General features: G+C 39.6%; 1 protein-coding gene across 2 annotated transcripts in view; it reads right to left on the minus strand.

The window, feature by feature from the left end:
- THSD4 (thrombospondin type 1 domain containing 4) overlaps nucleotides 1-25,848 on the minus strand; it is a 243,018-nt gene that overhangs the window by 129,466 nt on the left and 87,704 nt on the right. For both annotated transcript variants that reach the window (XM_039557612.1, XM_039557613.1), the window contains exon 7: nucleotides 2,117-2,253. In XM_039557612.1, coding sequence (XP_039413546.1) covers nucleotides 2,117-2,253 — 137 coding nt within the window. The remainder of the gene's footprint in view (nucleotides 1-2,116; nucleotides 2,254-25,848) is intronic.

Genomic DNA, 25,848 nt, shown 5'->3' on the forward strand with positions numbered 1-25,848 from the left:
CCTAGAGGTACATTTCCTAATCTATGGGCAAGATCAAAATTATTAAGAACATTCTTTTCTCACAGCTTGCTTATAAAGTCTCCTCAGTATTCTCCTTGCATTTTTCTTCTAAGCTTAAAAGTTACTGAGTAGGACCAATCCACTGTCTCCAGAAGAAATATAAGGATATACTCATTTTAAACAAAATAAGAAAAAAATATCTTGAAGGAAGAAGTCAGAAGTGTCTGTTTAAATAGCAAGTTGAAGGAAGTCCCATTCGTAGTGACTCTAATTTAACAAATGTAAGATTAGAAGAGGAGTAGCAAATGTATTAAAAAAAACCCACATACTCAGTAATACTGAAACATATTCAAAGCATATGTATTAGCAATAACTAGCTGTGGCACTAAATAAAAACTATTGAAAAACAAAAGTGGAACTCAGTAAGACTGTCAGTGAAAACATATGTTCACTTAACAAAATCCATCAGAAATAATATTGTTCAAGTGTGCAGAAAACCAAACTTACACAGAAATAACACAACTGATTATCAAGATCATTGTTCTAACTTCTTTCTTCTGCATAGGTAGAATATCACACCATTCTTCCTACTTTGCCTAGTTTTATTTTTAAAGTATTTAATTCATTTAGGAATTTTTAATTTCATCAGGATTCAGTCTAATCTAGATCAGGAAATACACAATCATATCAATGACAAGTGAGCTCTTTTTGTAGTACTTGCACTATTATATGTGCCATTTATTACAATGTCACAGACAACATGTTCTTATGATGAAATACCCTAATTTGTTGGGTTTTCTAACTTTTTAAGTTTTTTTAAAGGACTATTTCATCTCCTACTATACTTCTAAGTAATTTTTATTATAGCAGCATTTTCCATCTTTTTTTTTTTTCCTAAGAATAACGTAAGCTGAAAATACTAACCAAAACCAATGGTCCTGGGAACAAAATAGATAATGGCTTGTAACACCAGGATATTATTGTTCTGGTAATGCAAAAAAATGTCCAACAGAGGGTGATAGAGACCACATATTTGTTAGACACAACTCAATTATCAGTTTTCTGGGTCACAGATCAGAACTAAAACTAAAACAAATTTCTGGCGCTTTCTGAATTGGTCTGAGATCAAGGGAAGCTTTAAAGCACAATCAACTTCACCCAGATCTATCATGTACAAAGAAAATTCAAAGCTATGGCTTTGCTCGCACTAAGAAACACAGAACAGGAACAAACGTGGCATTGTCCACATGTGCACAAGTAAGAGGAATCGGGACATGCCAAAGACAAGGTTGTGTTCATCAGTGATTTCCCCTGGCAAACCAACTACTTAAACTGAACTTGACCTTTCACTATTTGAGTTCATGAGTCACATCTGAGCCACTTCTGCATCTTTTGCCAACATATGTAGGAAACATCAGCCAAGTGACAAATGCCCCTCGCTAGGAATTTATTTCTTTCACTAACCTTACTTGAAAGATTACCAACTTTTTTTTTCAAAAAACTGTAACATTTTGTTTAAAATTGCAAAAAGTGTATTTATTCATTTGAAAGGGAGTCTACACAGCAGACTGCAAAAAGTCAACACAGCAGCTCCTTCTGAACCCACGAACAGTAACCATTCACTCAAGTGTCTTCTAAGAGAAGAACTTCTCTGCTGAGTAAATGGAGAGCCAGTAAAACCTGAGGCAAATGTGGCCCAATCAGACAAGTTAGACTAGCAGCAGCTCTAAAGAAATCAAAAGAAACCATTCTGTTGCAGACTCTGAAAAACATCTCCACTCTAAAACTGAATCAAAGAAACATACTGCATTTCTTTCTTATTTAAGCTTTCAATCTTTTTGTTCTAAGAACCTCTTCTGTAGAAAGTCAAGTATGTGGAAACAGCTCACTGGCAGTCACCTTAATAGTGGCTAAAACACCTCCTGAATCCATCCCTTCAGCATTCCATAGTTTGTTCTCAGTAAACAGAAATGTTAGTTACGGAAAAAAACCAACCTGTAATAATAAAAGTTAATGTTTTTCACATCTACTTTAATAAAATAAAAAGAAGTAAGTTTAAGACAGCATTGCACAGGTTTCAGCCGCCTCAAGGCAGCCTTGGCAGCCCCTGCCTTACCTTGCACTGCCCTGCCACACAGATGGCGGTCCCGTTGGGGTCGCAGGGGGTGCCGTCGATCACCGTCTCCGCCTGGCGCACATAGAAGCGGTAGCCAATGGCCCGGCAGTTCAACTCACACTTCTGACTCCCCTTCACTGTGGACACACACACAAGGCCCCGTTACAAAGTACACAGCAGTAGATTGGAAAAGGAAAAGCTCGTTAAACGAGCAGTAAGGTCTGAGGGGAAGAAACAAATATACAAACAACGAAGTGTGAGTGACCGCATCAAATGAATGGTGATTAAGAAACCAGCTCCAAGGTTAGCATTCCAACACACCTTACGACAATGTAAACAGTACCTGAGTTGTTAATGACCGACACTTCCCTAAAGGACCAAGAGTATTTCTAGTTTCGTAAAAACATTGCCCAGTTAGTCTTCTTAAAGCATAATAACATATTAGGGTATTTCATAACTCCTAAGTGTCAGCAAAATCACACCGTAATCGGAAGGATGTGCATCAAATCAGGCTCACTTACAGTCTGCAGTCTGTTCAGGTTGGTTAAGCATACAAACACCTAGCACTGAGAAGCATTTCAAACAAGATAGATGCACATTTTTAAAAACTCCATTGTTTTTTCTCTTCAGTTTTACAAGTTACCCTTTAGTGGCTATTCTACTGAAAAACCACAACCCTTTCATTCTATTCCACTAAAAAAAAAAACCTTTCATTTTCAAGAATATATAAAATGCATTATTATTCAAAACCCCATGATTTCTGCTGATGTACAAGAACCAATAGGAAATCAGTCCACTGAAATCTGGGTGCAAGGAACACAGAAGACAAGAAGCAAGACATTATCGTCTCCTCTGAAAATCTGTTCCTTAAGCAGATAGAGTCTAATACTCCCCATATCTTAAACTATCAGGTTTGCTAACACGTTTCTGTAGCCTTTCTGATGCAAATCATCTGTCATGTCAGAGTTGCTCACAGCTTATTACCCTCATTTGCTAACTGACATAACAGTACCTTCAGTTTCTTTCCAACCAAGAGCAGCACTGATACACAGTGGCAGCGAGGTCCAAACAGAAATCCTTCTTCTTTTGACAAGACTTCATTGCTGCCACAATAATGAACTAAAATTCCTCTCACTTCATCAAGCTTCAGCTCATTGCCTATACCGAAACTGAAACCTACTATTTAATCTGTCAAAGAAGATGCTATGTGCCCTCGTTTAATACTAAAACATTGTGTTCACAGGATTTTCTACTTGACTTCAGTGTATTTTTGAATCTTCAGCTAAGACATAACAAAAAGCCAAAATAAATAAATGCAATCACTTCAAATATGTATCAAACAACTGTTTTATACTGAGTACCAAACTTACATATTTTAAGTACCAAACTTTCAGCTCAACTTCAGTTACCCCCTGTGCAGACACAGGATTAATGCAGACCCAATTCTGAACTCTGGATCTTAGATTTTCTCTCACAGAGCTGAACACATTTAACTGCCACTCATATACATCATGTTTTTTGACCAGCAATCTTCTCATAAAATCCACAAAAACATTTACTGATTCTAAGAAAGGTCAAAGATCTGTTTACCTAATTTGGAGTTTTTTTGCAGAAGCTATGCATGCCACATTCAAGGCAGTCATTCTTCCATTGGCTACTTTTTTTTGTTAGATTCACCAGCTTATCATTCCAAGGACTTCACTTAGTCATTAAAAAAAAAAAAAAACCAACAAAAACCCAAACGGAGTTATTTCCTGCAGTTCAATCTCCAAGTGTAACAGCTAGGTTTAATGATAAACTGAGCATTATTCTTTAGCAGCTTCATCACTTCACACATAACTATATTCAGAATTCTCAAATAAATATAGCCCAGTTTCAGTGATTCATTACAATTTAAGTCAACTTGTCCTTTTCTATGTCTGAAAAGTGTCCTATTTTTATAACATGCAAAGCTAGCAATCAAGCAGCACCTCTGCAGAGTACATTTTCTTATCTTTCCATTCTCTAAAGTCAAGTCAAACAAGCCATTTAGGGTTTCTGAAATGTCCTTATCTTCTCTGTTGGTTCCCTTAAGTTCAGTGACCTGAAGCCTCACATTCCCGTATTCTTCCTCTACTGATTCTCCCCCACATGGTTTTGATACTTTAAAATACTTATTCTTGAAATTATCAGCTGGCCTTCTAGATACCAGTAAAAGTTTTGTGTTACTCAAAGATGAAAAAATTACCTGCTGAAGCATGGTATTTTTTCCTGGACCTCTCTCTTCCTTCACTTCTGCTGTGATAGGTCAGCCTACTGCATTGCTAATGCAGCACAGTAGAGATTACTTGCTGTGTAAAAAGATAATTCTCATTTCATAATTTCTTTGTTTCATTCTTTCTCATTAGGAACTGTTCCCACTCAGACAAAAAGAAATATTAGAACAGTCACTGTCTCTGACCAAAAACAAACAAACAAACAAATCAGGCCTTAACAACAAACATATCCTATAACCCTCTGGCCTTCGATATTCAGATTCTTTTAATAAGCACCTGTAAGGTACTGCCTTGGTGAGTTATATACCAATCACACTACCTAAAGACAACATCCCCAAATGTGAAAAATCTGAAAAAAACTTGTCTACAAAGAGCAAAATCTGTTAACTGAATTGCCCCTGCTGAATGACAGGCATTTCCCATACAGATTTCATGTAAGCATTATGTATTATTGTGTAAGGTGCAGAAATTACAGCAGAACAAACACATTTTAGAATTCCCATGTAGAACAAGACACCACATCAGTAAAAAAAAACCTCCCTGACCCCGTGTTTTGCCGTAACTCTTGAGGTTTTTACAGTTTAGGTGCTAGGTCAAGCTGCACTATTGGCTTGGCAACTGGACATAAAATGTCAATTAAAAAAGAAGCTGTGGGGCGATTGATTCCTCCAAAGCCACATTTTTGAGTACCATGTAATCTGATCCCAGACTTTACAAAAAGATCTATCTGACCCCCAGGGATACAGTAACACTTCTCCGTGAAGGCCTTCCCAACTAGCTGGCAACAAGACACGTTTCCACACAAAAACTCTCAGCTCTTTTAAAGTGTGACACAATTACTAGGACAGTTCATTACACAGGTACTGTTTAATATGTCCTCCTAGTGTATTTGTTTTTTATTCACATGCTCACCTTAGCATAACCAAGTCTTTGTGCAAAATCTCACCTTATCCTACCTTATTAAATAGTGAACTTGGGTGAAATTTAATGTTACCACACAGGTTCTGCCAGACATATTCATTATTGATTTAACTGACTGAGGTGCCTTTAGTAAACATTCCTGGTGACATGTAATGTTTGGTGTTCATTTCACAGACTGAAAAAGTATCTAAATCAAAAAATCAGTACTTTCCTTAAAACAGCCTTACTAAACTAGCCTTTAAGTACCTCAGGAACGTCCTGGTCTTCTCCAAACTGCAAGACTCAGCAGTCGGTTTTTTCCCAAGTCCTCTATTGAAACTTACCTTCCACCTTTCCCTATGAGGAATAAGAGCCAGGCATGCTAAAGCAGGACCACAGCACAGTTCTACCACCTTCCACATCCCCATTAAGGACACCAAGCAAGACCTCACACTGCATTGCAAACTGTACCTACTCTGCATCACAGAGCAGAGCACACATTGCAGTGAAAACTTTCCACCAATCTCCTAAGATTGATTTTACTGATCAAACTTAAATCACAAATATAAACACATTTCATTGCTGATTTCAGTGCAGTAGAGGTTTGAGGAGAAAAATTCAACTGGTAAACATATCCATACATTTTTTTAAGGGGAAAAGAGGAATTTAGGTGTTATGACACTACAACCAGTGGCTGGAGTTCAAAACTCCAGCAGCATTTCAGGCTGAGGCCTCTCCTCAGGCTCTGAAAAGGGGACAACAGCCGTATGCCCGCTGGGAACCACGAGTGAGCAAGGGAAGAAGTGTCCTCCACCGGGATTCACAGGCTGACACCCAAAGAACAATCCTGATCTTTTAATCCCATGACAGGGAAAGCACAGGCGTGTCCGAGGCCACAACACGCTCCCGGCCCCAGGCGGTGTCACCGCGATGAGGGGAGGCCGGCCCGGCCCGGGCGCCTCAGGGCGAGAGCAGCACCGGGCACGGGCCTAACGCGGCATGGGCCAAGGGAGAAAACTCCCGGGAGAGAGTAAAACAAGCGAAAACTGCCTGCAACTGAACACGCTCATTCTTCTCTCGTTCTCGCCCCGGGTCCAGCCGCTCCCTGGGAGTGCAGCCCTCCCCACGCCGACTCCCAGCAGGTTCAGCCCTGAGGGAGCCCATGGGCGTAATGGGACCCAGCGAGGGCCGGGCAGTGCCGGCAGCGATGGCGTTCGTGCCCTCCCTCAGCCGCTGCTTGGCGCACCGGGCCAATCGGCTCCTCTGTGCACCCATCCCTCTGCTCAATTTCAGCCTCATCCCACGCCCTTTCATTAAATTAAAGTGTAAGAAATTAAAGTCCTCACAAAACACCTAGTGTAAATCTAGAAAACGTGCATGGTATAACAAGGCAGAAAGTCACCCCTTCAGAAACATTCCTACTTGCAGGAGTTTTTGAACAGACCTGCTTGCATTTCATTGAGGAGTATTTTCAAATGTTAGCACTATGCTGACATGCCCTGGTGCCATGCTGAGGGGCCCTGCAGTGGCACGGTGGGATGCACAGTCCCCCAATTCCAGCCACCTTCTCTGAGGTGTACAGGGCTGGCACAGCCCACGGCTGGTCACCACGACCAGTCACCCTGTGTGGCCACATGCTTTCCACCCTCCACACGACCAGAACCCCTCAGCATTGCATAGTCCCACTCTCCCCTCAGGCCTTCTGGCTCCTGACCCCTCCACCTGCACACCACAGCATGTGTGGGAGGGCATTTGGACTTCATGTCAGCTCTTGCCCTCCTTCAGCTTCCTCTTTCAATGCGTTCTGCCATCCTCATAAACCCCCCACCCAAGGAAAGGCTGTGGGGAGGCACATGGGCATGGTGGGTAAGGAGGCCAGGCTGTGATTGAGCTGCTCCGCAGCAAGCTTGAAGAGACACAGAGAGCTCAGCAGGCAGCTTGCCAGTGCACAGAATTGCAATCTAATTATATTCTTAGGAAAAAATGTCAGAAGAAAGAGCATTCCAACCACAATACCTTTGATAAATAATGTATTCAGTTGTTCAAAGGGAAATTGAAAATAGCCACAGACCAAAAAAACTCCAGGAAATAATACCCAAATCAAATCAGAATGGAACTATCAGTAAACTAAATGACATCATACACTGACTGGCCTTAAAGAATGTACCAAGTTCTTCCTTTCTGTCTCATCTCCTGAGACTTCAAGCTGATTGGAGCACGTACTGCCTCTTACAGCATGCACATTAAATCTCCTGCCACAGATAATGCTGACTGTAGGTGCAATCAGAATAAGTGATACAACAAAGGAATTTCACGTTCCCCATGCCATGAGGTAGGGACTGAAATGCACAAAACCTCCTTGATGGTTCCTTAGTCCAAATCTTAATTTAATGTGAGATCCAGACTCCCTGTTGTTATCTACATAGCAGTTCTAGTTCTCCACAGAACATTACAGAATGCTTTTACCATTTGTCAGTTTTTGTAAGTTTGCCTAAACATCTAAAAATAGTTAATAACAAGCTGTGCAATTTGAGAAACGTGCCTTGAGGGTACCCACACAGAAGTGGCATGCACACTCTTGGCAAGCAAATATCATGTTAATACTACATTATAGGATTAAGCAAATTTAAATTAGGCTTCATTCTGTGTGCAAACTGCCTTGTAAAGTCAACTTCAGTGTTTCTCCATAACGAGCCAAGATACACTCATCCATGATGTGTCAGAAGCAATTGTTCCAGGAACAAGTTGTCTCTGCATAGCTCAGTTATTTTCAGGGTCCAGCTTGCCATGGGCTGTAATTCAGTATTTACTCATGATAAAAGCAATGAATCTGCTTTACAGGAAGTGTAATGGAGCATAGCAGACACTGGAAAAACTTTAAAGAGATGTGCTCATGTCAATCCATGTAACATCTCCTTTAGTTAAAGTTTAACAGTGCTGGGATTGGGTGGGATTTCAGCAACAGACTTACAGGTGACCAACACTCTTCCCTGTGAGGGGGGTGAGGCACTGGCCCAGGTTGCCCTGAGAAGCTATGGGGCTCGGAGCAACCTGGTCTAGTGAAAGGCGTCCCTGCCCACAGCAGGGGGGTTGAAAATATGTGATCTTTAAGGCCCCTGAAAGATTTTCTTTTTATATAGGAGGAGCTTCAAGACATGCACATACAGGGAAATGAAGACAGGTCCAGTACCCCACAGCACAAGTCTGGTCCTTTCACAAACTGCTGTGGCTGTAAGCTGGCAGCTCCATTGTAGACTTAGAGTGACACAGCAGGCCAGAAACACCTAAATGTGACAATTCCACAATGTGGATCCAGCAGTGATCCCCTGTGGTGCTCGGGGTAGATGACAAGCGTTGGTGTACTACTAAACACAGGCAACCCAGACTACACAGCTTCCTATACAAAGAAGGAAAACGCATATGAAACGTAACACACCACATTCTCTACAAAGCCTTCAAGAAAGCAGAGCTACTTTATTTAAGGTTTCCCTGTTTAGGCTAATAGACTGCATGGGCTTAGTTATCAGAACCGGAGCATTAGCTCAAGCTTTGCAGTTTAGGAGACTGTAAAGTCCATGAGAGAAAACTGATCCCCAATCAGGTTGGTTTTCCACTGATGGACAGTTATAAGTTTTTGAGGTGGCCAGAGGAATAATGATTTTACAGCAGTTACCATTTGCCAGATTTCTAAATACCAATATGCAAACATTTTCCAGGAAATAATTATCATGTAACTACATTTGGGCTCTCCAAAAGAAATAGCAATGTGATGTGGTCTGTTTTACTTGAGTCTCTTTTGATACTTTGTCCTTATTAGGCTTGGGAACATCTCTTGACAATAACCAGAAAGGGTCGTGTTTATTTTTTTTCTTCGTCCCTTTCAGTTTTGTTAACTTCTTATAAGCTTTTATTACTCTGGTTCAGATTTTTTTTTTAAAAAACATTTTCCATTTTTCATTCCAGTGTTAGAGGAATATTGCCCTTTTTTCTTTTTTTCGACTTCCACTTTTCATTTTCTCATACAATAAAGATGTTTATTACCTCATCTTGTCTCAACAATTTAATAGATATTTGAAATATTGTCTGCACTGGGGTTCGGATATTAATTTTTTTTTTAAATCAAGCTTTTATAATGAGACTGCTTATACATTTTAACAAGTATGGAGCCCAAAAGGAAAATACCATTCCAACAAATTCCTCACCTTCACCTGAATATATCACAGTTTGTTCTACTCTTCAGTGAACAGAGTATTTCTGAAAGGCCACAATGTTCCACAAACTTGTCCTCATAATTAGCGTTTAAGGCAGTAAGAAATTTGCAAATGTTGTCATTTACTTCAATTTTCCTGCTATCTCCATTCCTCCCAAATCCTTCTGTCATTAAAAAACTATTAAAAATATCTTACAGATTTACTGTCATGCATTAAAAATAACTGGAAAGTTAATTATTATTCAATGAAATGAAAAGAAACTAACTAGAAACAAGTAATTAATAAAACCACACACATATGAGTCTCTCTTCATCAGCTGGACATCTGAAAATCAGCAAAAGATTTAAGTTTGATATGCCTCTATGAAATTTCAGTGCAGCAAAGCACTCAATCTAGTGGTTCACATGGTACCTGACCAGTAAGGACTGTTGGCTTCAGTACAGCTGCCACAAGTTAGATGTTTAACAGAGGCTCAAGGCCAGCACTCCTGTAAATGACATAACCAGGTAGTTTCTTACACAGACCTTAGTTTTTACTGTGTTGCATCTGGAACTCTTTTCTGAATTTAAAGGGGAAAAAAACCCCCCAACTCCTAAAAATGCATTTTTTCACATCAGCCTTTCATGTGTTTGCAGTCACAACCCAGAGACAACCATTTGTCAGCCAGTGGCCACTGGATGTCTCCACTGGCCTATGCAAACATAGATCAAAGTTCTCTATCAGTGGAAAGCTCTTTCAAAAGGCATTTATCTGGTTTACAAGCCATCACTCACACTTTACAGAGTGCACAGCAGCCACACAGTGTTGCCCTCTCTGGCCCTCAGCACAGGCAGGAGATGGCAGCTTCCCATGGACTGCACTTCTGGTGAGGTTTCTCAGAGCAGCCCCCAGTGTTTAGATCAGAATTATGAAGATGTAGCTAGGCAAGCAGAAGAAAACCAAACAATTGCTTGAGCTCAAAACTTTTTGTTTCTGTTTATATCCAGTGATAGCTAAAACTGCATCAAATAAAACCCTCATAAGACAATATCATAAGATAAACTGTTAGTTCATGAAAGATGCCTTTTCTTGGCCATTATATTACAGACTTTATTAAAAATAAAATTGAAATATTTAGGAAACATATTATTGTAGATAAAACTACAGAGGAAAAAAAATACAACTAATCTAAACAATCTCATTTTCTGGCCATATTTATATATTTATTTATACTGGCACTAATCAGAGATGAAAACCTGCTACATGCAGTACAATTTCTCATCTGGAAAAATACCAAAAAGTGCTCCATTCCCTGAGGAGCTGACCGCTTCCTGAGGGAGGCTAAGAGCTATCATTCCCAATTGCTCTTAGCTTGGGATGTTCTGGAAGGAGCTTGATAACTGCTTTCTGTCTGTCTTTACAATTGGAAAGAACTGAGTATTTCTGTTTGTCTGTATTAGAATCTTACTGGCCTCTGGAATCTCAGCTTGCACCCAGATCTGTAATTTGAAATATGGTTCTATCTCCATCAGCACACTAGTAGCCCCAAAAACTTGGAATGTCAAATAATGTTAAATCACATAAATCAGTATTTTGGCAACTTTAGTAAATACACCTTCAAATGTTCCACAACAAGCTTGGTCAGTTTTATTCAAATCAGTTCTACTGGAGGAGGACTTCATGTCACACTTCAGAATAATAAATGCCAAAGTAGATGGGAAGAAAGGCTTGCGATGCCCCCAGCAGCATTCCAGACAAAAGCTTTCGGTCACCTCTTAAGGAAGCGTATTTAAAGTTAAATGTCTAGGAAGGCTCTCTTCTATTAAAACATGAGCTCTACATGTGAACACAAAACTCCCAAAGTAATGCTTATCATGAAAAGACCATGAGTAAAGTACCCAGATCTCTAGTATTTAATAAAACGCCAAGCAAGGCTCCACAGAAAGCCTTTGCCTCATGTAAAGTCATGGCTCTTCTCCATGCAAGAAGTCTCTCTGCACTGAAGTGCACCCTAAACTTTCTTTAATATGAAGATAAAGAAGGACCAAGCAGCCAAAAGTGACAGCAGGGGAAGGAGGGAAGACAATGCTGCTGTTTCTTGCTATCAGCTTCCTGACAAAATGAGCCAGCTCTCACTGACTCATTTTGTTACATGATTGGCAAAAAATCTTTATTTTCTTTCTTAAACAAAACTTGCTCTGAGCTGTACAGTTTGCATTAAAGTCCAAATGCTTTCTGAAGTTACACTTTTCTGAGTTATTTAGCTTGGGGAAAGAAGGAAGAAACTTAACATGCTATCTTTAAAAATGGAAATTACTACATCATTATTTACAGGAAATGATGACACAATGTTTTCAAAACTTTTGCATACAGAAATCAACTTTCATTTTACTTTAATTACACAACTCAGAGACAATAATAATAATGTTTTCAGTTATCTCAATCCATGTTTTTTTTAGTTTCTTTAAACAGACTGAATTTGCCAAAATTTCCCAAGAAATAATTTTGGATCAACTCACAAAAATCCTTGTCATTCCCTGACCTTGCTGTCTCCAGAGGAAGCAGTGACTTAGAAACACTTTTTTTTTCTTCCCAAAAATCCAGCTCCTGAACTCATTTCACATCCCTGTGATTGATAATCTCATCAGTCTTCTATGCTGATATGAACACAGCCACTCTGATGAACAGAGACTTAAAATGTACTATCTGTGCTTGTATAAACTAAACAAGGTTTTATACTTCTTATACACAGGATACATGTGCATCAACAGGAAAAGCAAGAGGAGAGACTAAACTCCTTTTCTAAAAGGTTTGTAACTGAAGATTCTTTGCTCTGGAACAACACAAAGAAATTACCACACGAGGAGCTACAGCAGCAAGAATGAAATCAGAAACAAGCAGCAGCTAAAGTCAGCCCCAGACTGACTGTCACTGTCCCTTAGGAAATACATATCAGTATGTTCTGACTGAGCCTTATGCTCAGATTGTCTTAAGATTAAAAAAATAACTGTTGTGAGGTGAGGAGTGCTTCTGAAATAATAAAAAATACTTGTACTCATTTAAATATTAACATAGCTATTATTTGGTCTCAAACGTCCTAACTGTATTTGCATGGCCTCTTGCCACAGTCCTTTAATAGGCAGATAAATTCTTAAGGATTACTTAAAACATTCTGTGCTTTTATTTACATACTCAAAGATATTTATTACCTTCACTCTCATAAACATCAGTTTAAAACATGAATGTTCATTAGAACAACGTTTTCACTAGGATGCCAGTGACCTGGAGCTTAGTCAGTTAACTTTAACACTGCTTCCCTTCTGGTAGCAGATAAACCCCGAAATATTCAGTGTTTCACCCTACATTTATTTTTAAGACTATTCTTATATAAAAAGCTATAAAGATCACTGATGAGACTCAAAATATCTTCGCAATTTTGCTTCTAATTTTTCTTCCTGGTTTCCAGAATTTGCATGCCTTGATTGTTAGATGTTAAGATGGAGAGGAAAACATTGAAAGGTACCAACTCAGTGATCTTGAATCTGGGAGGATCTAACTGGGAGGCTCTGGGAGGCAGTTATTGCTCCCTGATGCCGGCAGCTGGGCTCCACGAGCTCTGACCGTAGCACTTCGAGCCTCTATGCTCTTAGCAACTGGATCTCAGAACAACAAAGCTTAAGTTGCCTCATCTCCCGTATCTCTCTCAGCTAAGGGGAAAAATGGGTGTCTGGGAAAAGACTATTTTCACACTGAGAGTTCTGCCACATGAAACTAGGATCTATCTCTCCTGTACTCATCTGTGGCATCACCCTACATCCCACTCCTCCCAGCACAGCAGTAGAAACCAGTACGGATGCGTCAAGATAAAAATCTTGTCAAACCCCTTTAACTTCCTTTAACAGTGGCTGTGATTTAGCTTGGCTTTTCAAACGTGTCTGACACTTCAAACTCAGAAAATGACATCTGGAAGTTACTATAAGGGCTGTGCAAAGTTGTTTTGAAAACTGCTTGCTAATTACTACTCAGTAATTCACTGGCTGGGTTTTGGTACCTACTGAGTGAGAATCTGCAAGATCTTTCCCAAATACAGCTCCAGCTTATGTATTCATGCATAAGGTAGATGGTGGGATAACGAGAGATTCACAGGTAACACCAAGTTGAGAAAGGCAGCAATACTGAAAGGAAGGATTAGAGCTCAAGAAATATGCTGACAGCTTGGGGAAGGGTCTGGAGAGGCAGGATGAAATATAATAGGGGTTGGTATAATATCCTACATTTGTGATAGAACAACCACCTGCATAAACACAGACTGAAAAACTAATGGAGAAGCAGTAATTACACAAGGAATCTGGAGCAGTGACAGTGGATCTCATTTAATGTGAGGCACTGAAGGTGTGAACTTAAAAAAGAAAAGCAAATGCTGTAGAGGTCAGTATAAAGCAGAAGGCACTGTGCAAATCACAGCAGGGACCAACATGCAGTCCAACACTATTCTCTTCTGATGGGCCATGTGAAGACAATACAGAGGAGAAAGTGAGTGACCAGCACTTTAGTAAACACAGCTAAAGAAGGAAGGTTCAAATAAGGGTGGTGTTTTGAAAAAGCAGCAGGAATGACAGTCTCTAGGTAGAGATAAAATACAAAAGGGAATAGAAGTCTTCCTATGTCAGCTGTGAACTGGACAGGAGGTGATGGGCCAAAGCTGTAGCATGGAAATCTATATTAACACTTCACAAAAGATTTCCACTTGAAGGAATAACTAAGCACCATTTGCTTATGGAGACTGTAGAATCTCCAACACTGGAGACTGGCACTGGACAAACTGAACAAACGCAAACTGTGCTCTTCTAAAGGGTTCTATTTCCTAACCTCGGATCTTGCAGAGCTCACAAGATCCTTCATGATCCTACGTTTATTTATTGACTTATTCCTCCTTCCACAGTGCCTAGTTATAATAGATACAGCAATCGCTTTCGTTCCAAATATATTTGCTGTCATGTAGTAAATGTTAAGATACGGTTGTTCCCCATCAAGGAAACTGTTAACATTCATACAAACAGTTTCTGCATTAATAAAGCTCTTCTGTGGCTTCTCCCCAAAGAAATGTCAATGCTCAAGTGCAGTCCTAGATACACAGATGTTCAGAGTTCAAAATGAGAAATAAGGAAGATTTTCTTGCACCTGTCTGGACTCTGTCCCAGAGAATTGCACCAAGGAACACAAAGTCTTAATTGTAAAAATATTTCCAATAAGTCAGTTTTTGTCTCTGGAAAGCAGTAAATTGTGAAATTTCACAGTCTTGCAAATCCTACCTCTCATTCTGGACTGCAGAAAGCATAATAAAGGTATATCATCTTCTGTCCCCAAAGTCCTACATGGAAAGTATCTACAGCCTGTACAATGTACAACTTGTCAATGTACAACTCTGAGTCCAACACAGTAAAAGTAATGTTAACACTTAAAAATCTTTCTAAAAACGTTATCACCTGTTATCTTAAAATATTACACCAAAAGCAACCCACACGGTAACTGCTACCTCAAATGCCTAGGTAACATCAAACCCATACATCTTGGTTTCAGGCTGTTGATTTAAAGGTTTCTGTAATGACATATGCTGCAACTGCATCTTACATACCCTGAAACACCTTAGCTCCTAGCAACTTAAGATTTGTCCCTTGAACCATGTCACTATAAATGTTTTAATAGGATGCTGGAGGTCAAACCATGAATCTCTAATAATGAAAATATCAGCATGATCACATGGTAGTTAAGTAGACCCTTAAGAACTAGAAACTCCTCCTGAATGGTAACATACCTGTTACCATCAAAAGGGAGCAACACAGAGCACATTTATCTAATGCTTCACTTTTTCCTTTCCATACCATAGCAGCCAACAGCTACCTCTGCATGAAAGTATCAGAACCATTCCTAAGACCTGAAACAATAAAGTTTCTCACTTTTCTGAAAATTACCTTTAAGGTGTTAAATTTATAATCACCTTACAATGGTGGTGTGAGGCCTATTAGCCTATCGCTTTGTGTCCGTGCAGCCAGGCTACTCCACACAAAACAATACAGAATTTTAGTGGCGACTGGGACATAGCAAAAAAGTTTCCAAACCATCAAGAAAGCTAAACTAATAAACCGTGCCCAGCCTAGTTACATTCATTCTTCCCAAAGCAATTAAGAGGGAGAGGGAATGAATGTTTAATTGTGCAAGTCATTTTTAAATGTCTGTACCAATTAATGCTTGCTAACATAGCACAGAAAGAGGGACACACACCACTGCAGCTCCCTTAAAAGTTGCCAAAGCTCTTCTCCCTGCCCCTATCTGAAGTTGGACTCAGTGCAACACAGTAATACAGCAATCCTTTCAAGTCTGGCAGCAAGACTGCAGCCAAATATGTAAGCTATTCACAAATATTATCCAAAAATGGAGGGCAAGCACAGTTTGTGATTTAGGGTTCACCTGGTACAGACCTTACAGAGGAAGAAACTGTGCTGGAACAGCAGAGGTAGCCTTATTAACTAAAGAATCTGAGGAGCAAAGAGGGGAAACTTCAGCAAAACACTGTTGTGAAAAATAATGGCTCACACTCACAGACTTTAAATATAAATTACCTCTCTTTTAGCCAAAAAGCAGCTGTACGAAAGCTGATGTTAACAATTATCCTTTTTCCATTGAAACCATTCTGTACTGGCTCAAACACTTTAAAACTATATATGCACTCACAAGCTTTCAGCAGCTCACCCTCCTCCTTTCTGAAGTACTGCCTGCTCCTCTGGTGAAAATAAGCTGGTTAAGTCCTGTAAGTAGCCGGCTCAATATGATGCCCAATCCATAGTGCATAATCATGGATTTGGGGGAAAAAATCCACTTCTTCTTTTAACAAGAAACACAAGATGGTTTTGCTCTGTGATTCAATACCCAGACTAGTAAAAGCCATTAAATATCCATCCTCACTCAATATTCTATTTTATTTGGCATTTTCCTAAACTCCAAGATCCTTGGCAGTGAAACAGGAGCATAGACATGAACTGGCATTGCCCTGTCCCTGCAAGGGAACAGCTTCATTATACCTAGTGCAATGCCTGTGCCTTTAAAAGAAAACAGGGAGTCAGAGGAAAACACAGGAGATCTCAAGTTGCACTAGCTGCTATTCTTCTGGAATTAATAATTATGGAACAAGAGATGTTGCCAAGCAAATGACCTATTCAGATAGATTCTGAGAAGGAGATTACTGATGAAATAAATATTTTGAATTTTGTGGCTCTCTAATAGACCAGCGAGCTTCTGTTACAATATAGCCAAGGACACTGACCCTATCAAGCATTTTACTAAATAAACCTTACATACACTAACACTTCAGCTATTCCAAGTTTATTGCCTGTATATTGACCAGCTTACACAAGACACAAATATGGAACAAAATCATATATTAAATTAACAGCATACTCTTGCGAACTCCAGTGAAGATGCAAGAGAATTCAAAACATATGGAGCTATTTTCCTATGAACTATATTAAATAGGGAGATGTATTAGTTACAACTGGGAATTACTGCAGACAGATATCAGCCACAGACACATAGTGCAGTGCATTATATTTAACATTAGAACATCTACAGTGCACATGAGGGCCTGTTCCAGAAATTTGCATTGCCTTGGGGTGCACAGATGCATCAAGAAAACTGTTTCTGTTCCCTTTTTCCTGACTGGAGCACCTTCCAAGCTTTAAGTTATGCCACTGAGTAAATAATGTAAAGTAGCACAGCCTGTTACATAGGATGGAAAACCAGCAACACACAGCCCTGCTGCTCTAGATGGTATTTCTTACACCAGATCAGTCCTCTTAGCAGTGAGTTTTAGTTTAGATTCCAAGTCTTTCTTTCAATACCTCTACAGCACAGAAGACTCTTACCTTGGCTGTGTCTTCATTTTCAAAAATAGACTTTATAGTAACAAGCTAGTTCACAGCAATTAAGGTCAATCATGTTGGTTTCAAAAGAGATGACAGAAATGCCGATGGAAGGATCTACAGACAGACATATCCATATAAACTTCAGAAAAAAAATAGAGCTGGTAAAGATCTGATGCAAACGTGTAGACATTAAATTGCATTTTACAATACATATAGTTCTTTAAACTGCTTTATCTTCTAAGTATTTTCCAACTCTCTTGAGTGTCCAGTCTGTATGTGTTTGGTCAAATTCTTTTACTGATGCTTGATGTCCATTTCCATTTGCAAAGACCTCTATGAGCACAAGGCCATGATTCCACTCTGCAACAGGCAGAAATACAGTCACAGAAAATTCCCCGAGAATCTCTTCAACATTGGCTGTGAGTCCTTCAAAAGACAGTAAGGATGGCTTATGGGAATGAGATGTGAATGAAATGTATTTCAACTGAGCTAAGTGTATTAGAAGACGATTGGAGTCAGAAAGCAAGTCTTGATCTAGTATTTTATTTCCACTGAAAGACAATCTCTTCAATGAGGGTGGTGACTGTGGACAGCGTGCTGATGGTACTGACATGTGGCTTGGCACAACACAGCAGGACTAGAAATGGGAAGAAGGATGTCTGCTGGTATATATGATTCAATATGCTTAGTTTAGATCAACTAGCTAACAGCAAAGATGAGCAATTAACTGTATTTTTCTTCTGTATTTCCACTGAAAGCTGTTGAGCTGGATTCAGAGAAATTCCCAGAATGCTTACAGCATTGGTAAAAGTTTTTTTCATCAGTTTTTCAACTGAAAACTCATTTATGGTTGTAAGAATTACACTAATCATGACATTTAGTTTCTCCTTTCATGGCTTCAGGGATGATGGATAGAATAAACAGCATTTTAGGCAGAATGCTTCATATTAGATCCTGCCACAGCTAAGACTTGCTTTATTGCATTGGACAAAATAGTAACCAGATGCATTCTATAAATTACAAACCACAAAATCAGGATAAAACTTCCTTTTTTCCAGAAGTACTCCCGTAATTTCTAAAAAGTTCACAAAATACTGTGACAAGAGCCAAATCAGTACCCAGACAGACTGAGTCTCCCGCTCCCTGAGTAGCATCATATTCAACAAGGTATCACTGTGATTAAAGCAGATTTATGCTCACAGTCAAAAAGCCTTCAGACTGAGAAAGGACAACAAAACTGGCACCTGGGTCTTCTTGCTTCTTAAAAGCAAGAACTCCTGACAAGGAGCACTGCACACAAATCTCCATCTTCATGGAGCAGACACAGCATCAATTCTATCTGGAGATGTTTCAGGCAAGAAAAGCTAACCCCATAGTTTGAATATTATTCCAAGTATAATCTGACTTCATTTTAAACTGGATTTTATCCAGTGTTCCTGCAGTAACCCCAAGGAGACTTGATCCACTGATGACTTCTAAACTGATTTTCATAGAACAGATCCAACATACTTGAAATATCTTCTTTAATTTCCCAGTGACTAATGTACGCTGTTTCCATCAACATAATGTTTTCATCTAGTAAAGAAAGCCAAAGCTTTTAATTTAGAAAGTTCACCTTCTTCCTGTATATGCTGCATCTTCTCTGTGTTCCCAGCTCCCGCCCCAAATGAAAACAGAACTTGAGGCACAGAAGGGCTAAATGTGTCGACCCAGCCAACCATAAGAACTTTCCATCTGGCCAAATGCGGATTTATGCAGCAAAAGCTGCTGTCCCCAGACAACAGGACCTTTGACATTTTAAACTTTCCAACTCAGCTATTACCACTTGAAAAAGTTTTGTTTTGTTTTTTTAATGAGAATGCTGCAAATATGCTAGAGAAATCACGGAAAATTTTCTAGATAATTCAATGATTTTAACAGGAGCTACTCAAATGCCATTGTGGTAGATAATCACCTCAGCAAGCTAAAATACATACATGAAAACAAACATGCTGGCCTGGACCTACTCGGATTCATACGCACTTTAAGTATTTAAATATTGCTTTGCTGAACAGTAACTAATGAATCTGCACAATACCTGAAAGAATTTGGTATTTTTTCATGGTTCCTTTTGCTCATGTTTTCCCTGTGCTTCTGCTATGGAACAGGAACCCCATCCCTATGTACATCCCCTTGCACTGCCAAGACACTTCATTGAGCTACCACCCTCCACAAAGAAATCCCTTGGTTCTGCTCCTGAGACCCGATCTAAACCTTCTTGCTTCCTACACAGGTTGCAAAGGAGGTCGTGGTTCAGCACAGCCACCTCCTCCTCTATGCAACAGGAAAGGCAGAGACAGAGCACGGGCACAGGCCACTCACCCCGCCCCATTCCCCAAGGTGAGCAGCAGTAGCCAAAGGAACTCTGTAATTCCAGTTTCTGCCAGTCAGGACACTAAATAAATAAATAAATAAATACGGCAGAATGATCTTACTGAAAACCCTCCAAATTTCAGTGGAGCAACAATCTTTTAATATTGTTTGAACACAAACCAGAGATTGAATGTTCTGCAATAAAATCTCTGTCAGTGACGCTAACAAAAATATTAAATTTCAGCAATATGCTGACTTTTTAAAAATGGACATCTGTTTGTATTTAGGTTCTTCATGTGACTATATTCAACAACAATGAAAGGATGAGAGCATTCCTTCCTCCAAATTGCTCCAAAACTGGTAGGTCACTATCAAGCTGATTAAATTGAGAAATTAGCATTGGAGGAAATTGAATCCAGCAAATCAATCATGTAGTCCTTGTTCAGGGGAGAGACCCCTACTGAAATAAAAGGGAAAAACCTGAACTTCAAGTGATTGAAATCATTTGAGGTAAGGATTGCTGAATTTGGCACAGGATCTGTAAGAGATGCTAGACTGTCCCTCAATGCCTCTCCATCCTCATCTTCTGACACCTGCCTGGTCCCAGGGCTTCACCAAGGAGACTATGGCTTATTGTAGTTTTGAAGCATGGAAAAGCAGAACCTTCTTAGAACTCATAAAGTCTCATTTCACAGACTTCTGTGTGACTGACAGGAAATTTAAACCCCAAGGATGAAAGCACTGAAGACCCTCTGTGCTCTCCTCCACTCCAGCCCAATGAGCACCATCAGCTGACAGACGTGGCCGCCACTCAAACCTCCATCCCCGGTGCTGCCATTCCGCTGGCACAACCAGAGCAGCTGGGCAACACTCCCACAGGACCTTCCTCTGCACGTTATTCCACTGTTTGAAATTCAGACAGGCCCACTCTCAGTGAGCCCCACACCAAAGACAGCCAGAGTTCTCCAATAGCATTTCTGCACTCCAGCCACAATTATCACAGTCCTGTTGCTGAGTCATTGCCAACCATCTGGACATCCATAGCTGGCAAAGAAAACTAGAAAGCCTCAGCCTTGGGTGCTGGGATGTCACTGTTCTAGCCCAGTTCACTAGGTGACTGTATTTTTTTGTTCTAATGGAAAATTTTAAAGAAGCATTTGATGTCATTAGGAACAGAGAGGGCCAGTTTCCCAGCACAGTTCCAGCTCACACACAAGGCTGTTACAAGGACAGCCTGAACCAGGAAATGAGGAAGAGATGTGGATGGACACAAAGCATTAGGTCTGCCTGGGAACAAATGAAAACTGTAAACATTGCCTGTTATTCCCATTAAGAAATAGGTATTGGCTTCTTTATAGCTACTGACCTCATTTCTCACACTTATTTTTGTGGAGCTAAATAAAGGACAGTAAATTTTCATAATAATCTATTATACATTAGAATTGTATGTTTTCACAACTATCAATACAACAACTCTTGTCTTGAAAAAAAACTAAATTAACACAGACAATTTGGTCTGAGTTACTCAAATAAACTACTTCGGTACTAATACTATTATTTTAATCCACTTGAAATTTCAGGAAATAGAGAAAACCACAGTGAGATCCAATTATTTTATTGTGTTATGCAAGTATCTGAAAATTTGAAGTGTTTGAACAAAGAAACTGTTTCCACAATTTCAAAGCAAGATATATGATTAAATTTGATTACAGTTCATAACCCTATATATTAAATACATATCAGATGATAAAAGGAACTGTTGATGATGCAGAACTAGGTGCTTTTACTGTAATTTTTCATTTATTGCTTTCCTAGATTACCATTTGAACAAACTATATATAATCAAACTCCACAGAAAGCTGTTCATACAATATGCCTCTTTAAAGCCATATTTTCTTACAGAAGTGAAAGGTCAAATACCATTGGCTTCCTTAGTTATGTATGTGCTAGGAATGCACATTTCCAGTTAACGAGGTAACGCCCACTAGCAACATGCTTTTTAAACAGAGCTAGAATCCACTGTACTGCCACTTAGGCAATATCATCAACACTTCCATAACCCTGTTTTCTGGGATTTATGTTAATGATCTGCCAGATTTTGCTGCTGGCTGGCAGACACTGTACAAAGTTAAGCATTCGCACCCACACAAATGAACCACCAGCTCTCCCAGCCTGTATTCTGTACAGGATCACAGCCTCATACAATTCTCTCTCCAGAAGATGAACAAATCTGAGCATCATAAAAGATTATCTTCCACCATCATATGAAAAAAGGTAGAATGACAAAATTCCCACTGACCACCATGAAGTCACTAGTAGGATCAACTGTGCTGGTTTTATGCAACCCATGACTTCTATTATTGCATTTACTGAAGTTCAGAAAGTCTGTAGATCAAAAAAATATTTCCAGTCAGTCAGTCAGCCAGCAAGCCTGTGGATATTTTTTGAGACTTTTGACAGTATGGGTTAGTCCCAGTTTGGCAGTTCTGGTTTTTAATGGTAGCCTGTAGACCTCACATCTAGTTCCTGGGAGTAGTCAGCATAAAATCCTCAAGTAAGTAGTACTGATTTATTTGCTGCTTCATTTTTAGACCTGAATTCTGGAATTGTATTTATGCATACATATTTCTAGAACATTACCAGTCCCTCATTTATTTGGAATATTTACCTGACTAAAATAGTACAGTACAGAGAGGGGAAAAAAGAAACATTTGAATGGCACTTGGTTTTGTTATTGGGATGCTGGAAGGCTCAGCTTTTTTCTCTTTTTAGTAGATTACTGTAGAAATTGCACAGAAGTGACCACAAGTGTTTCAGCTTGCTTTTTGCCTATTTCTAGTTACTGAAGCTCACAGAGATCAAGTTGATTGTCCAAGGTCACCCAGAAGCAAATGGCCCCCATAAGGATGACAGCTCTGACTCCCTTCCTTCCTGTTTCTGCAGTTCTTTATGCTGAATCACATAACAAAGTTAAATATTCCTCCCCAAAATCTTGCTCAATTTCTCCCCATTCTTCTGTTTTACATCTCTTCATTGCTCTTCTAGAGCTTGCAAACAATATGTGACTCAGTGACCTTTTTTCTTCTATTGTATTTCTCAATAAAGAAGAATTACTGCATAATTAAACCACATTTTTGAGTATTTATTTCAGGTTTTTTTCTTTAAGAGCCATCCTTTGCAACAGCCTTTGAAATTCTGTGAATGAACTTTTGTCTACCAGTCAATTTCTTTTGAAAATCCCAAGTTTTTCCTGCACTGAATTTATTTTGTTTCTGTATTTGTGACTAGTTTAATCTGGACTTCAAGATCTTAAGGATCTTTTCCAATCTAAATGATTCTATAATTGAAGAAGACTCAGCTGGGATTAGCAAGCAACTTCTACACCAAAAAGAACAGAGGCTCTAAACTGTGCTTAAAATTTATCTTTTTTATCTGGCCCTTGGAAAGACAGCTATATTGAAAGACTTCCTAAGCACTCAGTGACAAGATCAGCATCCCATGAAATGGTTACTGCTCACAGCTCACATTCTTAGACTGTGAGCCCATCATCACTTATATGTAGGTCACTGGTTTCATGGAAGTTTCCACTCCTCTCTATGAACTGATTCCTTCAAAGAAGGGTGCACATGGAAATGGGTGCACATGGACACATGCAGGACCCCAAGAATAAACTAAAGGTAGCAGAGAGCAAACCTTGCAGACAAACGACAACTTAGCATAAATTTACAACAGTTTTAGAAATAAATGAATCCCGATCTGGCCTGTATACGTGGGTAGTCTAGCAATTCAGAAAGCACTTCCAGCCCACTCGAAATGTTTCCAAATTCAGAGTAAGTGAGGCAACTCTTGGAAGAAGCAGCAAGGAGCAATTCACATCTTTCTATGAGGTAAACTCGTCATTTCAACTGGTGATTTATTAGAAGTATTAAAGGCAAGCTATTAAAATCTCCACTCTCTGGATCTAAAACAAGATCACATTCAGCAGATATTCTACATGCCCAAGAACTTAAATCTGTATAACCATCTGTATAACCATCTATATATTATCAGAATTCCTGATAATTGTAACCGTACCAACATGAAGTGAAGGGTTAAAAAGATCCAATAGGACAGCATACACATACAGTATTACCTTTTTGGTACTCTTGGGAAACAAAAAAGATCACTCTCTCCATCCTTCAAGACACTGATAGCTCATATTTCTCTTACATTCAAAAACCGGACAAGACTTTCCTTGTCTTAAGAATCAGAGACAAAGGAAATATTTATATGTATGTTGGAGATACTTAGTGGTGCTTCACAAAACTACTTTGAGAAATCACAGGTGCAAGGTCGACTACACTGCTGAGCTCCCATTTCCCAAGACATAATAAGGGATAAACCATCATGGAATACAGAGCTTGGTGCAGCTCATACAGAACCTACACTAAGCCTCCTCCCACAAGGACTAGCTCAGGTCCTCGGTGGGATGCAGGGCATTTCCTTCTCCCTAAGGCCTCTCTGGTTTATTTCCACAGGGCACGGGGTGCAATCCAGGTGTCTGCCTTAACTGTACTGCAGCACTGGCATGGTGAGGTGACCATGTGCCTCCCTCTGCTTTCACCAGGCAACCACCTTAAGTCAAAGCAACTTTTTGCAAAGCATATATTTGAGATACAACAGTGTTCTGCATACAAGGTGTCTGTGAAAACAACAATCAGCTTTCTCTGCTCCCTTGTCCCCCATGCTTGGCTCCTCTTTTTTTTCTGCAGGGCCTTACCAGAACCTGACCTACCAACCCAAATGTCCAGCTGCAAGGTCCAAGAATACATTTAATTCCTTCTTTTCCATGAGTTTCAATGTATCATATAAGAAAGCATAGTTCTACAGGCCTACATCTGCGGGCAGCAGCACATGCTGCCCTCCTAAGGAAAAAGGCAGAGGGATCAATTATCAAGACATGACTGGGAGGGAGCCAAGTTATTCCTACCTAAAGAGGAGTGAACCTACAGGGAGCCTCTTGATTCCTTTGGTAGACCACAGAGCAAGTCTCATGTCCAAGTAATAAATTAAGCTCTGCAGAAGAGGGGTTGTTTCAGACTCTGGGCGTGGTATCAACTCCTCCTGGGTTAGGGAGAAAGGCCAACAGTCCCTGCCGGTCTCAGAAACCAGAAGTGCTAAATACTTTGATTTAAAAACAGTAATAATGAAACATATAAACCTTTTGAAACAAAAGCTCCAGGTCTTACTTGCTGACACAATTGCTTGAAACAGTTACCAATACTCTTTGAATTAATCCACTTATTTTAAAAAAATAAATAAAGAATTCTAATTTGGTAACTTCTAATGATAAATTCCCTATACCTTCACATATATGAAAATACTTAAATTATGTGACACATCACTGCTTTCATTAATACACAGATTTTATTAAACAGCTGGTATCAAACACATTTGGATGCACAAGCTGAAGAGCAGATTTTCACCCTTAATACAAAGAGAAAATTATAAACTCCAGTCTATAAAATGCTAATGAAATAATCAATTCAATATGGAAAGTAATAAATAATCCAGTGACAAGGTGGGAATTTTCTGTAAAATGCCCTATTCACTTTGAAAAGTTGTAACACCTGAAATCTGGGGGTGCTAAAAACAATCTCAAGAGTCTTCTTTTTTTCTGAAGTATTATTTTCCTGCAAATGACATCTTGGCCTACATAACCCAGCAGTGCTGTAAGAATCAGAGGGAGCTGGCATCCTTCAGTGATCAGCAGAGCACAGATGCCACCAGGCCGAGGTGGCTGTGCCACTTCGGCCACGTGAGTGCGGCACAAAGGCAGCCTGAAAGCTCCCAGCTGCCAGCAGTGCCAGAGCACTTACCCAGCTCCCCAGAGCACTGAGCCTGCTCAGGCAGAATAATCAAGATACTTTATATCAACAACGTGACTCTGTAAGGCTCTTGCAGAGCAAGGAATTTCCACTGGAAAGTGTGTGCAGAGAGACCTTCCCTGTTCTACTGAAGTCACATGAACTCAGGCCATTTGTATATGCCTGCAACTTGCACATCACCTGTGTTTGGATTTTTAACATATTGTGACACTGGCCACAATTCTGGACAGCATATAACTATATGCTAGA

This window comes from Corvus cornix, chromosome 10 (assembly GCF_000738735.6).
Source record: "Corvus cornix cornix isolate S_Up_H32 chromosome 10, ASM73873v5, whole genome shotgun sequence".
In the NCBI taxonomy this organism is placed as follows: domain Eukaryota; kingdom Metazoa; phylum Chordata; class Aves; order Passeriformes; family Corvidae; genus Corvus; species Corvus cornix.